The sequence below is a fragment of the Salvelinus fontinalis genome, chromosome 31, assembly GCF_029448725.1.
Source record: "Salvelinus fontinalis isolate EN_2023a chromosome 31, ASM2944872v1, whole genome shotgun sequence".
Classification (NCBI taxonomy): domain Eukaryota; kingdom Metazoa; phylum Chordata; class Actinopteri; order Salmoniformes; family Salmonidae; genus Salvelinus; species Salvelinus fontinalis.
In genome coordinates, this window is record NC_074695.1 from 41241248 (window position 1) to 41255115 (window position 13868).

General features: G+C 44.3%; 1 protein-coding gene across 1 annotated transcript in view; it reads right to left on the reverse strand.

Annotated features, from left to right (window-relative positions):
• LOC129830258 (semaphorin-3F-like) overlaps positions 1–13868 on the reverse strand; it is a 98072-nt gene that overhangs the window by 28871 nt on the left and 55333 nt on the right. Inside the window, exons 3-5 of the mRNA XM_055892683.1 lie at positions 3062–3222; positions 2633–2695; positions 2373–2492 (exon numbers count right to left, since the gene is read on the reverse strand). Of these exons, the coding sequence (XP_055748658.1) occupies positions 2373–2492; positions 2633–2695; positions 3062–3222 (344 nt within the window). The remainder of the gene's footprint in view (positions 1–2372; positions 2493–2632; positions 2696–3061; positions 3223–13868) is intronic.

Consider the following 13868-nt stretch of genomic DNA (forward strand, 5'->3'; position numbering starts at 1 on the left):
AGCTTCCGTCCCTCTCCTCGCCCCTACCTGGGCTCGAACCAGGAACACATCGACAACAGCCACCCTCGAAGCATCGTTACCCATCGCTCCACAAAAGCCGCGGCCCTTGCAGAGGAAGGGGAACAACTACTCCAAGTCTCAGAGCGAGTGACGTCACCGATTGAAACGCTATTAGCGCGCACCCCGCTAACTGGCTAGCCATTTCACATCGGTTATACCAGCCTAATCTCGGGAGTTGATAGGCTTGAAGTCATAAACAGCTCAATGCTTGAAGCATTGCGAAGAGCTGCTGGCAAACGCACGAAAGTGCTGTTTGAATGAATGCTTACGAGCCTACCATCGCTCAGTCAGACTGCTCTATCAAATATCAAATCATAGACTTAATTATAACATAATAACACACAGAAATACGAGCCTTTGGTCATTAATATGGTCGAATCCGGAAACTATCATTTTGAAAAAACAAAACGTTTATTCTTTTAGTGAAATACGAAACTGTTCCGTATTTTATCTAACGGGTAGCATCCTTAAGTCTAAATATTGCTGTTACATTGTACAACCTTCAATGTTATGTCATAATTATGTACAATTCTGGCAAATTAATTACGGTCTTTGTTAGGAATAAATGGACTTCACACAGTTCGCAACGAGCCAGGCGGCCCAAACTGCTGCATATACCGTAACTGCTTGCACGGTACACAAGAGAAGTGACACAATTTCCCTAATGATAAGAAATTCATGTTAGCAGGAAATATTAACTAAATATGCAGGTTTAAAAATATATACTTGTGTATTAATTTTAAAGAAAGGCATTGATGTTTATGGTTAGGTTTGGTGCAACGACAGTGCTAAATTATCACCCGTTTGGCAAAGTAGGCTGTGATTCAATGAGAAATTAACAGGAACCGCATCAATTATATGCAACGCAGGACACGCTAGATAAACTAGTAATATCATCAACCATGTGTAGTTAACTAGTGATTATGTGAAGATTGATTGTTTTTTATAAGTTTAATGCTAGCTAGCAACTTAACTTGGCTTCTTGCTGCCCTCGCGTAACAGGTAGTCAGCCTGCCACGCAGGCTCCTCGTGGAGTGCAATGTAAGGCAGGTGGTTAGAGCATTGGACTAGTAACCGGAAGGTTGCAAAAACGAATCCCCGAGCTGACAAGGTAAAAATCTGTCGTTCTGCCCCTGAACAAGGCAGTTAACCCACCGTTCCTAGGTCGTCATTGAAAATAAGAATGTGTTCTTAACTGATTTGCCTAGTTAAATAAAGGTGTAAAATAAAATACATATTTTTTTTAATCGGCCAAATCGGTGTCCAAAAATACCGATTTCCGATTGTTGTGAAAACTTGAAATCGGCCCTAATTAATCGGCCATTCCGATTAATCGGTCGACCTCTATCGTGAATGATGGCCACCGTGTGCTATCTAAGGCAATGAATTTTTTGGGGACTTTTTCTAATCATAGTCACATGCAGCCTACCCAATATGCCTATATGTTTTGATGAGGGTTGTATCACAACTAAAGTGGCCAAATAACTCTAAGCGCAGCCTATAGGCCTAGGACCCCTCGAACAGGGTCGGAGAGCCCATAGCCTACAGAGCCTAGGGAAACATGTTACTATAAGCCCAGTCATTTGCACAATCAGGTGTGAAAACAGTTTTGACTGGACACTATTTAAAAGAAGTTAAGCACATGAATCACTGGCCTAACACAGTTTATCTGGACCCCCGCAAGGTCCGAGTTCTCTTTATTATGTTTTACTATCCTGTGCAAATGTTGATTTGTGGTAGTGGGAGACAATGTTGGAGGCTTTGGAAATGACTATTGTGGTTATCTGCAGATTTAAAGTCATTTTTAAGAGTGAGCTGTATTGTGTCAGAAAAGCTTCTTCTTCTTCTTCGGATGTCGTCTTCAAAATTAGCAAAAGCAACAACCCTATTATTTGCATTAGCGGTGACCACGGTGTTGATTTTGGTTGAGATCTTGTAGTGATCCAAGAGTTCCTCATATGTACTGACAATGCATTGTCCAGTATGGCTGCCTTTGAACTGTTTACATGCCAGCGTAATACTGCAAAGAGTCCAATCCTGTAGGAAGTGTACTGCCTTTTAGCTCAACTTTTATAGCAAGGTATTTGAAATATGTTTGGGGGAAAGATATTTGAAAAGTGTTTCAAATAGTATTCCAGGAAAGTATTTAAAATAAAAGTAATTGTTTTATGTTGTGTATTAAAAAATACTCAAATACACACAAAAAAGTATCTTAAATAACAAATACTCAAATACACATGCATTTGAACCAGGATCTGGCATGTTTGTGTGTGCGTCTGTCTGTGCATGTGCATGTTTGTTTGTGTCCGTACCTCTGCTCTCCATCCTCTGTTGATGAAGGTGCAGATGGGCTTGTAGGCCCCTGTGCCACAGGTGTACAGGTGTGTGCGATTCCAGGGTTCGATCAGACGCACAAAGTTTGCACATTCCCCCTGATTAGGACAGAGGGAACAGAGTTACAATCAATACACTTGACATACTGTGCATATTTACTGTACTACAAATAACAACAGTATTTGTGTAGCCCTTTTTATACATTAAAGCTAATGGTCAAGACATAAAGGACACTAACCTGCCCACCCTTTCCAGTCATTCTACACTCTCCTTTCCTCTGGGTAGTGGCTGGCCAGTGAATCTGAAGGAAGAAGTGTAGAAAATGCAAAATTTCAGATCTGGTGCATTGTATGATTTTCTGTGTGTAGACATTACATATTCTAAGCCTTAAAATAGGACATCATAAAGGCTCATACATGCTTATAAATAGGTCATAATAAAATAAAAGCATTATACCTGTGGACGTCAAGTGTGACTTATTTGCACTCATAGGCGTACAGATGGCTACAGTGGCTGAATATTTCATCAAACGTAATTAAACACAAGAATGGATGCTGTCAACTTGACTCCATGGCGGCCATCTTCGTCAGGGAAATCTTATCAGGTAATATATGTATCTGTCTCTATGGAATTGTATCATAGGAGTCATCATAGTGTTTGCTCTTACTATGAGGGGCTCCTTGTTGATGTTGTGCATGTCCAGAGCCACCAGGTACTCCCGGCTGCCCAGGTAGAGACGGCCCTGGTCCTGGTCCATGTGCAGGATGCGGTAGTCACTGGTGTTGAAGGAGAAGGAGAAAGGCCGTGCCGTCCGCGTCTCCATCAGCTCTGGACCAACACACACACACACACACACACACACACACACACACACACACACACACACACACACACACAGACAGACAGACAGACAGACAGACAGACAGACAGACAGACAGACAGACAGACAGACAGACAGACAGACAGAGAGACAGAGAGAGACAGAGAGAGAAAGAGAGAGAAAGAGAGAGAAAGAGAGAGAAACACAAAGACAGGCATCATTCATTTGGATCAGAATACATTTGCGGACAGGATATAGCAGGGACTTAGCTTGAGAAGCATGAAAGCTGGAATCCTTAATGGTGAAATTGCCACGTCCATTTGGGATATGTGTCAGGTTTTGGCCAGGACTATTCAGGTTTTGGTCACTAGATGCCCCCATTGCGCCTTTTTGAACCTTTTGTTTTTCCCTTGTTCTAATTATTGTTTTCACCTGTGCCTCATTTTCTTGTAGGTATTTAAACCCTTAGTGTTCCTCAGTTCTTTGCACTGTGTTTGTATGTTAGCACCCAGCCCTAGCCATGCTGTGACCATTTGTGTCTCTAGTTGGATTTTCCTGAGGTACTCTGGTTTTGTTCTTGTTAATTTTTGATTATTCTTTTGAGGTTTGTTTTTTCCCTGCTGTTGTTACCACTTTGTGGATTTTCTTTGTTACTTGGAGGATATTCATTTTTTCCTCTTGGCTTTTCTTTTGACGTTGTGGATTTTTATTTTTACCTGAAGATCTCTTTCCTTTATTAAACCACCGTCTCCAGTACTGCTGTGTCTGCCTCATCTTCTGGGTTCTGCCGACTAATAGTGACTGTTTCTCACACCGGGTCCTGACAATATGACAACAATAAAGAAGTTACTGCAAACAACGAACACCTCGACATAATTGCACACTCGATAAAACAGCAGCATACAGTGCCTTCAGAAAGTATTCAGACCCCTTTACTTTTCCCACGTTTTGTTACGTTACAGCCTTATCCAAAAATCTATTAAATAGTATTTTTCCTCATCAATCTACACACAATACCCCATAATGACAAAGCAAAACCACGTTTTTAGACATTTTTGCTAATTTATAAAGAAAAAAAAACCTGATATCTAATTTACATAATTATTCAGACCCTTTACTCAGTACTTTGTTGAAGCTTCTTTGGCAGCGATTACAGCATCGGATCTTCTTTGGTATGACGCTACAAACTTGGCACACCTGTATTTGGGGAGTTTCTCCCATTCTTAACTGCAGATCCTCTCAAGCCCTGTCAGGTTGGATGGGGAGTGCTGCTGCACAGCTATTTTCAGGTCTCTCCAGAGATAGTAGATCGGGTTCAAGTCCGGGCTCTGGCTGGGCCACTCAAGGATCTTTATAGACATGTCCCGAAGCCACTCCTGCAATATCTTGTCTGTGTGCTTACTGTAGGTCGTTGTCCTGTTGGAAGGTGAGCCTTTGCCCTAGTCTGAGGTACTGAACGCTCTGGAGCAGGTTGCCTGGCCTGCACCCTATTTCATAGCGCCACAATGAAATAGGGTGCAGGCCAGGCAGCAGGCTGTTAGCCAGCCTGTCAGCTTAGTGGAGTCTGCCACTAGCACAGTCAGTGTAGTAAGCTCAGCTATCCCCATTGAGACTGTGTCTGTGTCTCGACCTAGGTTGGGCAAAACTAAACATAACGGTGTTCGCCTTAGCAATCTCACTAGAATAAAGACCTCCTCTATTCCTGCCATTATTGAAAGAGATCGTGATACCTCACATCTCAAAATAGGGCTACTTAATGTTAGATCCCACACTACCAAGGCAGTCAGTCAATGAACTAATCACTGATCATATTCTTGATGTGATTGGCCTGACTGAAACATGGCTTAAGCCTGATGAACGTACTGTGTTAAATGAGGCCTCACCTCCTGGTTACACTAGTGACCATACCAATATTCACATGGAAAAGTCCACAGACCCACTCCAAAAGGCTTTCGGAGCCATCATCGACTCAGTGGGTTTTGTCCAACATGTCTCTGGACCTACTCACTGCCACAGTCATACTCTGGACCTAGTTTTGTCCCATGGAATAAATGTTGTGGATCTAAATGTTTTTCCTCATAATCCTGGACTATTGGACCACCATTTATTATGTTTGCAATCGCAACAAATAATCTGCTCAGACCCCAACCAAGGAGCATCAAAAGTCGTGCTATAAATTCTCAGACAACCCAAAAATTCCTTGATGCCCTTCCAGACTCCTTCTGCCTACCCAAGGATGTCAGAGGACAAAAATCAGTTAACCACCTAACTGAGGAACTCAATTTAACCTTGCGCAATACCCTAGATGCAGTTGCAGCCCTAAAAACTAAAAACATTTGTCATAAGAATCTAGCTCCCTGGTATACAGAAAATGCCCAAGCTCTGAAGCAAGCTCCCAGGAAATTGGAATGGAAATGGCGCCACACCAAACTGGAAGTCTTCCGACTAGCTTGGAAAGACAGTACCGTGCAGTATCGAAGAGCCCTCACTGCTGCTCGATCATCCTATTTTTCCAACTTAATTGAGGAGAATAAGAACAATCCAAAATGTCTTTTTGATACTGTCGCAAAGCTAACTAAAAAGCAGCATTCCTCAAGAGAGGATGGCTTTGTCACGTTCCTGACCTGTTGTCTGTTATTTTTGTATGTGTTTAGTTGGTCAGGGCGTGAATTGGGGTGGGCATTCTATGTTTTGTGTTTCTATGTTTAGGCCATTGGTAATTAGCCTTATATGGTTCTCAATCAGAGACAGGTGTTTGTCATTTCCTCTGATTGGGAACCATATAAAGGTAGGGTGTTCACACTGTTTGTTTGTGGGTGGTTGTCTTCCGTGTCTGTATTGAATGTTCGTACCACACGGGACTGTAGCGTTTTGTTTGTAGTCATTACCTGTTCGTGTGTTCTTCGTGTTTTATGTAAGTACTCTATTTCAGGTCTGTCTTCGTTCGTTTTGTTATTTTGTAATTATTCCAAGTGTTGTTTCGTGTTCGTCTTCGTGGGTTGAATAAATTCATTATGTTCTCAAAACCCGCTGCATTTTGGTCGGATCCCTACTCCTCCTCTTCGGACGAAGAGGAGGAGAACAAGCGTTACAGGCTTTCACTTCAGCAGTAATAAATTCATCAATTCATCAACTTCTTTGAGGAAAAGATCATGATCATTAGAAAGCAAATTACGGACTCATATTTAAGTCTGCGTATTCCTCCATAGCTTAGTTGTCCTGAGTCTGCACAACTCTGCCAGGACCTAGGATCAAGGGAGACACTCAAGTGTTTTAGTACTATATCTCTTGACACAATGATGAAAATAATCATGGCCTCTAAACCTTCAAGCTGTATACTGGCCCTATTCCAACTAAACTACTGAAAGAGCTACTTTCTGTGCTTGACCCTCCTATGTTGAACATAATAAACGGTGCTCTATCCAAAGGATATGTACCAAACTCACTAAAAGTGGCAGTAATAAACCCTCTCTTGAAAAAGCCAAACCTTGACCCAGAAAATATTAAAAACTATCGGCCTATATCGAATCTCCCATTCCTCTCAACATTTTTAGAAAAAGCTATTGCGCAGCGACTCACTGCCTTCCTAAAGACAAACAATGTATACGAAATGCTTCGGTCTGGTTTTAGACCTCATCATAGCACTGAGACTGCACTTGTGAATGTCGTAAATTACCTTTTAATGGCATCAGACCGAGGCTCTGCATCTGTCCTCGTGCTCCTAGACCTTAGTGCTGCTTTTGATACCATCGATCACCACATTCTTTTGGAGAGATTTGAAACCCAAATTGGTCTACACGGACAAGTTCCGGCCTGGTTTAGATCTTATCTGTCGGAAAGATATCAGTTTGTCTCTGTGAATGGTTTGTCCTCTGACAAATCAACTGTACATTTCGTTGTTCCTCAAGGTTCCGTTTTAGGACCACTTGTTTTCACTATATATTTTACCTCTTGGGGATGTCATTCGAAAACATAATGTTAACTTTCACTGCTATGCGGATGACACACAGCTGTACATTTCAATGAAACATGGTGAAGCCCCAAAATTGCCCTCGCTGGAAGCCTGTGTTTCGGACATAAAGTGGATGGCTGCATACTTTCTACTTTTAAACTCGGACAAAACAGAGATGCTTGTTCTAGGTCCCAAGAAACAAAGAGATCTTCTGTTGAATCTGACAATTAATCTTGATGGTTGTACAGTCGTCTCAAATAAAACTGAAGGACCTCGGCGTTACCCTGGACCCTGATCTCTCTTTTGACGAACATATCAAGACTGTTTCAAGGACAGCTTTTTTGCATTTACGTAACATTGCAAACTTCAGAAATGTTCTGTCCAAAAATTATGCAGCAAAATTCATCCATGCTTTTGTCACTTCTAGGTTAGACTACTACAATACTCTACTTTCCGGCTACCCGGATAAAGCACAAAATAAACTTCAGTGAGTGCTAAATACGGCTGCTAGAATCCTGACAAGAACCAAAACATTTGATCATATTACTCCAGTGCTAGCCTCCCTACACTGGCTTCCTGTTAAGGCAAGGGCTGATTTCAAGGTTTTACTGCTAACCTACAAAGCATTACATGGGCTTGCTCCTACCTATCTTTCCGATTTGGTCCTGCCGTACATACCTACACACACGCTACGGTCACAAGACGCAGGCCTCCTAATTGTCCCTAGAATTAAGATCTAAACCAGGCAAGAACTTGTCCGTGTAGACCAATTAGGGTTTCTAATCTCTCCAAAAGAGTGATTAATGGTGATCAATGGTATCAAAAGCAGCACTAAGGTCTAGGAGCACGAGGACAGATGCAGAGCCTCGGTCTGACGCCATTAAAAGGTAATTTACCACCTTCACTAGTGCAGTCTCAGTGCTACGATGGGGTATAAAACCAGACTAAAGCATTTCATATACATTGTTTGTCTTCAGGAAGGCAGTGAGTTGCCTAAAGCTTCTTCAAAAAATGTTGAGAGAAAATGGAGATTCAATATAGACCAATAGTTTATTTTACATTTTCCGGGTCAAGGTTTGGCTTTTTCAAGAGCTGCCACTTTTAGTGAGTACACATCCGGTGGATAGGGAGCCATTTATTTTGTTCAACATAGGATGGCCAAGCACAGGAAGCAGCTCTTTCAGTAGTTTAGTTGGAATTGGGTCCAGTATGCATCTTGACGGTTTAGAGGCCATGACTATTTTCGTGAATGTGTCAAGAGATATAGGAGTAAAAAACTTGAGTGTCTCCATTGATCCTAGGTCCTGGCAGTTCTGTGCAGACTCAGAACAACTGAGCTTTGGAGAAATAAGCAGATTTAAAGAGTCCGTAATTTGCTTTCGAATGATCATGATCTTTTCATCACTGCTGAAGTGAAAGCTCTCCTCTCTTGTTGAATGCTGATTTTTAGTTGTGACAGTATCAAAAATACATTTAGGATTGTTCTTATTCTCCTCAATTATGTTGGAAAAATATAGGATGATCGAGCAGGGCTCTTCGATATTGCACGGTACCGTCTTTCCAAGCGAGTCGGAAGACTTCAAGTTTGGTGGAGCGCCATTTCCGTTCCAATGTTCTGAAAGCTTGCTTCAGGGCTCGGGTCTTTTCTGTATAGCAGGGAGCAAATTTCTTGTGACAAATGTTTTTTGTTTTTAGGGGTATGACTGCATCTAGGATATCACGCAAGGTTAAATTAAAATCCTCAGTTAGGTGGTTAACCGATTTTTGGGTAGGTGGAGGGAGTCTGGAATGGCATCTAGGAATCCTTGGGTTGTCCGAGAATTTATAGCACGACTTTTGAGGATCCTTGGTTGGGGTCTGAGCAGATTATTTGTTGCGATTGCAAACATAATAAAATGGTGGTCCAATAGTCCAGGATTATGAGGAAAAACATTTAGATCCACAATATTTATTTCACTGGACAAAACTAGATCTGGGTATGACTGTGGCAATGACTAGATCCATAGACATGTTGGACAAAACCCATTGAGTCGGTGATGGCTCCGAAAGACTTTTGGAGTGGGTCTGTGGACTTTTCCATGTGAATATTAGAGTCACCAAAAAGTACAATATTATCTGCCATGACTACAAGGTCCAATAGGAATTCAGGGAACTCAGTGAAGAACAATGTATACGGCCCAGGAGGCCTGTAAATAGTGGCTATAAAAAGTGTAGGCTGCATAGATTTCATGACTAGAAACTCAAAAGATGAAAACGCAGTCTTTTTTTTTGTCAGCAACACCTCCGCTTTTGCGGGATGCTCGGGGGTTATGGTCACTCGTGTAACCAGGAGGAGAGGCCTCATGTAACACAGTAAATTCCTCAGGCTTGAGCCATGTTTCAGTCAGGCCAATCACATTAACCTCTAACGAGCCTCTACCCCGGATCCGGGAGCACCCCCCACCCACACTGACTAGCATCGCTAACATAGCGTCACAATTAAATAGTAGCATCTAAATATCATTAAATCACAAGTCCAAGACACCAGATGAAAGATACAGATCTTGTGAATAAAGCCACCATTTCAGATTTTTAAAATGTTTTACAGGGAAGACACAATATGTAAATCTATTAGCTAACCACATTAGCAAAAGACACCATTTTTTTTACTCCAACAGTTTTTTCCTGCGTCAGTAGCTATCACTAATTCGACTAAATAAAAATATATATAGCCACTAACCAAGAAACAACTTCATAAGATGACAGTCTGATAACATATTTATGGTATAGCATAGTTTTTTTTTGAAAAATGTGCATTTTTCAGGTATAAATCACAGTTCTACATTGCAGCTGCAATCTGAAATAGTGCCGACGCAGCCAGAACAATTACAGAGACCAACGTCATATAACTAATTACTCATCTTAAAACATTTCAGAAAAATACACAGCGTACAGATATTGAAAGCCCAACATCTGGTGAATCCAAACAATATTTCAGATTTATTAAATGTTTTATAGCGAAAACAAAATGTAGCGCTAAATTAGCATAGCTACGCCAGGCAGAACCAGCTGGGCGCCCACGACCAGTTCACATGCACGACAGATATATGAAATAACATCGTAAATTGGGTCTTACTATTGCTGATCTTTCATCAGAATGTTGATCAAGGTGTCCTTTGTCCAGATGAGTCCTTGTTTCGATTCAGAATGGCAACTTTCCCACTTCATTTAGCATTGGTACTGGTCGAGTGGCACGGATCTCTCAAACGAAAATAAAATCAGAGAACGGAACACCGCAAAACTCCCGAAAAAATTCAAATAATCTGATTAAACTATATTGAAAAAACATACATTACGATGATATGGTCACATGTATCAAACAAAATTCGAGACGGAGATAGTTTTCATCCGTAACGGCAGCAAAACAGTAGACAATCGCACCTCCAAGTCGCGCGATTCAGAGAACCGGAAGTTGTCGGTCACGCCAAAGAAATAGGTCTTATTTCACGTCAGAACAAGATAAACAAAAAAATTCTCCTCTGACGTCCTCTTGACACCCAGAGGAAGGCGAATGAAGTGTGTTTCGGGTCATAGGTGGCGTGACCATATATAGGCAGAGCGTTGAAGCGAGCATAGACATCTTGCATTCTACTTCTTGGTCAGGGAAAGTGCTGTCAAATGACTTGTGTTTCTCTCAGAGACAAAATTGAAACGGTTTTTGAAACTAGAGATTGTTTTCTATCCAATGGTATTAATTATATGCATATAGTAAGAGCAATAATTGAATAAGAGGCAGTTTAATCTGTAGAGCAAATTATGCTAATGCGAAAACAGCACCCCCTGTATTCTCAAGAAGTTAAGATTATGATCAGTGATTTGTTCATTGACTATAACTACCTTGGAAGTGTGGGATCTAACATTAAGTAGCCCTATTTTGAGATGGGAGGTATCACGATCTCTTTCAATAATGGCAGGAATGGAGGAGGTCTTTATTCTAGTGAGATTGCTAAGGCGAACACCGTCATGTTTAGTTTTGCCCAACCTAGGTCGAGGCACAGACACGTCCTCAATGGGGATAGCTGAGCTGACTACACTGACTGTGCTAGTGGCAGACTCCACTAAGCTGGCAGGGTGGCTAATGCTGCCTGGCCTGCACCCTATCTCCTTGTGGAGCTAGAGTAGTTAGAGCCCTGTCTATGTTCATAGATAAGATGAGAGCACCCTTCCAGCTAGGATGGAGTCCGTCACTCCTCAGCAGGCCAGGCTTGGTCCTGTTTGTGGGTGAGTCCCAGACAGAGGGCCAATTATCTACAAATTCTATATTTTGGGAGGAGCAGAAAACAGTTTTCAACCAGCGATTGAGTTGTTAGACTCTGCTGTAGAGCTCATCACTCCCCCTAACTGGGAGGGGGCCAGAGACAATTACTCCCTGCTATGTTGCGCTTGGTGACCTCTAACGTCATTGGTGCCGATGTGGATAACAATATCCCTATATTCTCTACACACCAGTTTTAGCCTTAGCCAGCATCATCTTCAGATTAGCCTTTACGTCAGTTGCCCTGCCCCCTGGTAAACAGGGTATGATACCTGGATAATTATTTTTAAGTCTTATATTGCGGGTAATGGAGTCGCCAATGACTAGGGTTTTCAATTTGTCAGAGCTAATGGTGGGAGGCTTCGGCAGCTCAGACCCCGTAACGGGTGGAGGAGAGACCTGAGAAGGCTGGGCCTCTGACTTCGACTCGTTGCTTAATGGGGAGAACCGGTTGAAAGTTTGTCGGCTGAATGAGCGACACCGGTTGAGCATGCCTGTAACGTTCGTCTAATTCCTCCTCCTCGGATGAGGAGGAGCATGGATCGGACCAACACGCAGCGAGGTATGAAGACATGAATGACTTTTTTAAACAAGACGAACACTGACACGAAATACACTTGAATAACTACAAAACAATGTAGACAGACCTGAACATGAGAACTTACAATAACACGAAGAACGCACGAACAGGAACAGACTAACCAAACGAATGAACAAACGAAACAGTCCCGTGTGGTGCAACAGACACAGACACAGGAACAATCACCCACAAACAAACAGTGAGAACAGCCTACCTTAATATGGTTCTCAATCAGAGGAAACGTCAAACACCTGCCTCTAATTGAGAACCATATCAGGCAACACACTTAACCCAACATAGAAACACATAACATAGAATGCCCACCCCAACTCACGCCCTGACCAACAAAACACATACAAAAACAACAGAAAACAGGTCAGGAACGTGACAGAACCCCCCCCTCAAGGTGCGAACTCCGGGCGCACCTCTAAAACTCAAGGGGAGGGTCTGGGTGGGCATCTGTCCGCGGTGGCGGCTCCGGCGCAGGACGAGGACACCACTCCACCATAGTCTTTGTCCCCCTCCTTAGCGTCCCTTGAGTGGCGACCCTCGCCCCCGACCCTGGTCCAGGAACCTTCACCAAGGCCCCTCCTAAATAGCGGAGACAACTCAGGACAGAGAGGTAGCCCAGGACAGAGAGGTAGCTCAGGACAGAGAGGTAGCTCAGGACAGAGAGGTAGCTCAGGACAGAGTGGTAGCTCAGGACAGAGAGGTAGCTCAGGACGGAAGGGCAACTCAGGACAGAAGGGCAACTCAGGACAGAAGGGCAACTCAGGACAGAAGGGCAACTCAGGACAGAGAGGCAGCTCCGGACAGAGAGGCAGCTCCGGACTATATGGCAGCTCATGACTGGAGGGCAGCTCATGACTGGAGGGCGGCTCATGACTGGAGGGCGGCTCATGACTGGAGGGCGGCTCATGACTGGAGGGCGGCTCATGACTGGAGGGCGGCTCATGACTGGAGGGCGGCTCTGGCAGCTCCTGACTGACGGATGGCTCAGATGGCGCTGGGCAGACAGATGGCTCAGACGGCGCTGGGCAGACGGATGGCTCAGACGGCGCTGGGCAGACGGATGGCTCAGACGGCGCTGGGCAGACGGATGGCTCAGACGGCGCTGGGCAGACGGATGGCTCAGACGGCGCTGGGCAGACGGATGGCTCAGACGGCGCTGGGCAGACGGATGGCTCAGACGGCGCTGGGCAGACGGATGGCTCAGACGGCGCTGGGCAGACGGATGGCTCAGACGGCGCTGGGCAGACGGATGGCTCAGATGGTGCTGGGCAGGCAGGCAGCTCAGACGGCGCTGGGCAGATGAGCAGTGCAGGCGGCGTTGGGCAGACGAGCAGTGCAGGCGGCGTTGGGCAGACGGCCGACTCTGACCTGCTGAGGCGCACAGTAGGCCTGGTGCGTGGTGCCGGAACTGGTGGTACCGGACTGGAAACACGCACCTCAAGGCTAGTGCGGGGAGCAGGAACAGGGCACACTGGACTCTCGAAGCGCACTATAGGCCTGGTGCGTGGTACTGGAACTGGTAGTACCGGGCTGAGGGCACGCACCTCAGGGCGAGTGCGGGGAGAAGGAACAGTGTGTACAGGGCTCTGGAGACGCACAGGAAGCCTGGTGCGTGGTGTAGGCACTGCTGGTAATGGCCTGGAGACACGCACCTCAAGGCTAGTGCGGGGAGCAGGAACAGGGCACACTGGTTTCTCAAAGCGCACTATAGGCCTGGTGCGTGGTGCCGGAACTGGTGGTACCGGACTGAGGGCACGCACCTCAGGGCGAGTGCGGGGAGAAGGAACAGTGCGTACAGGGCTCTGGAGACGCACAG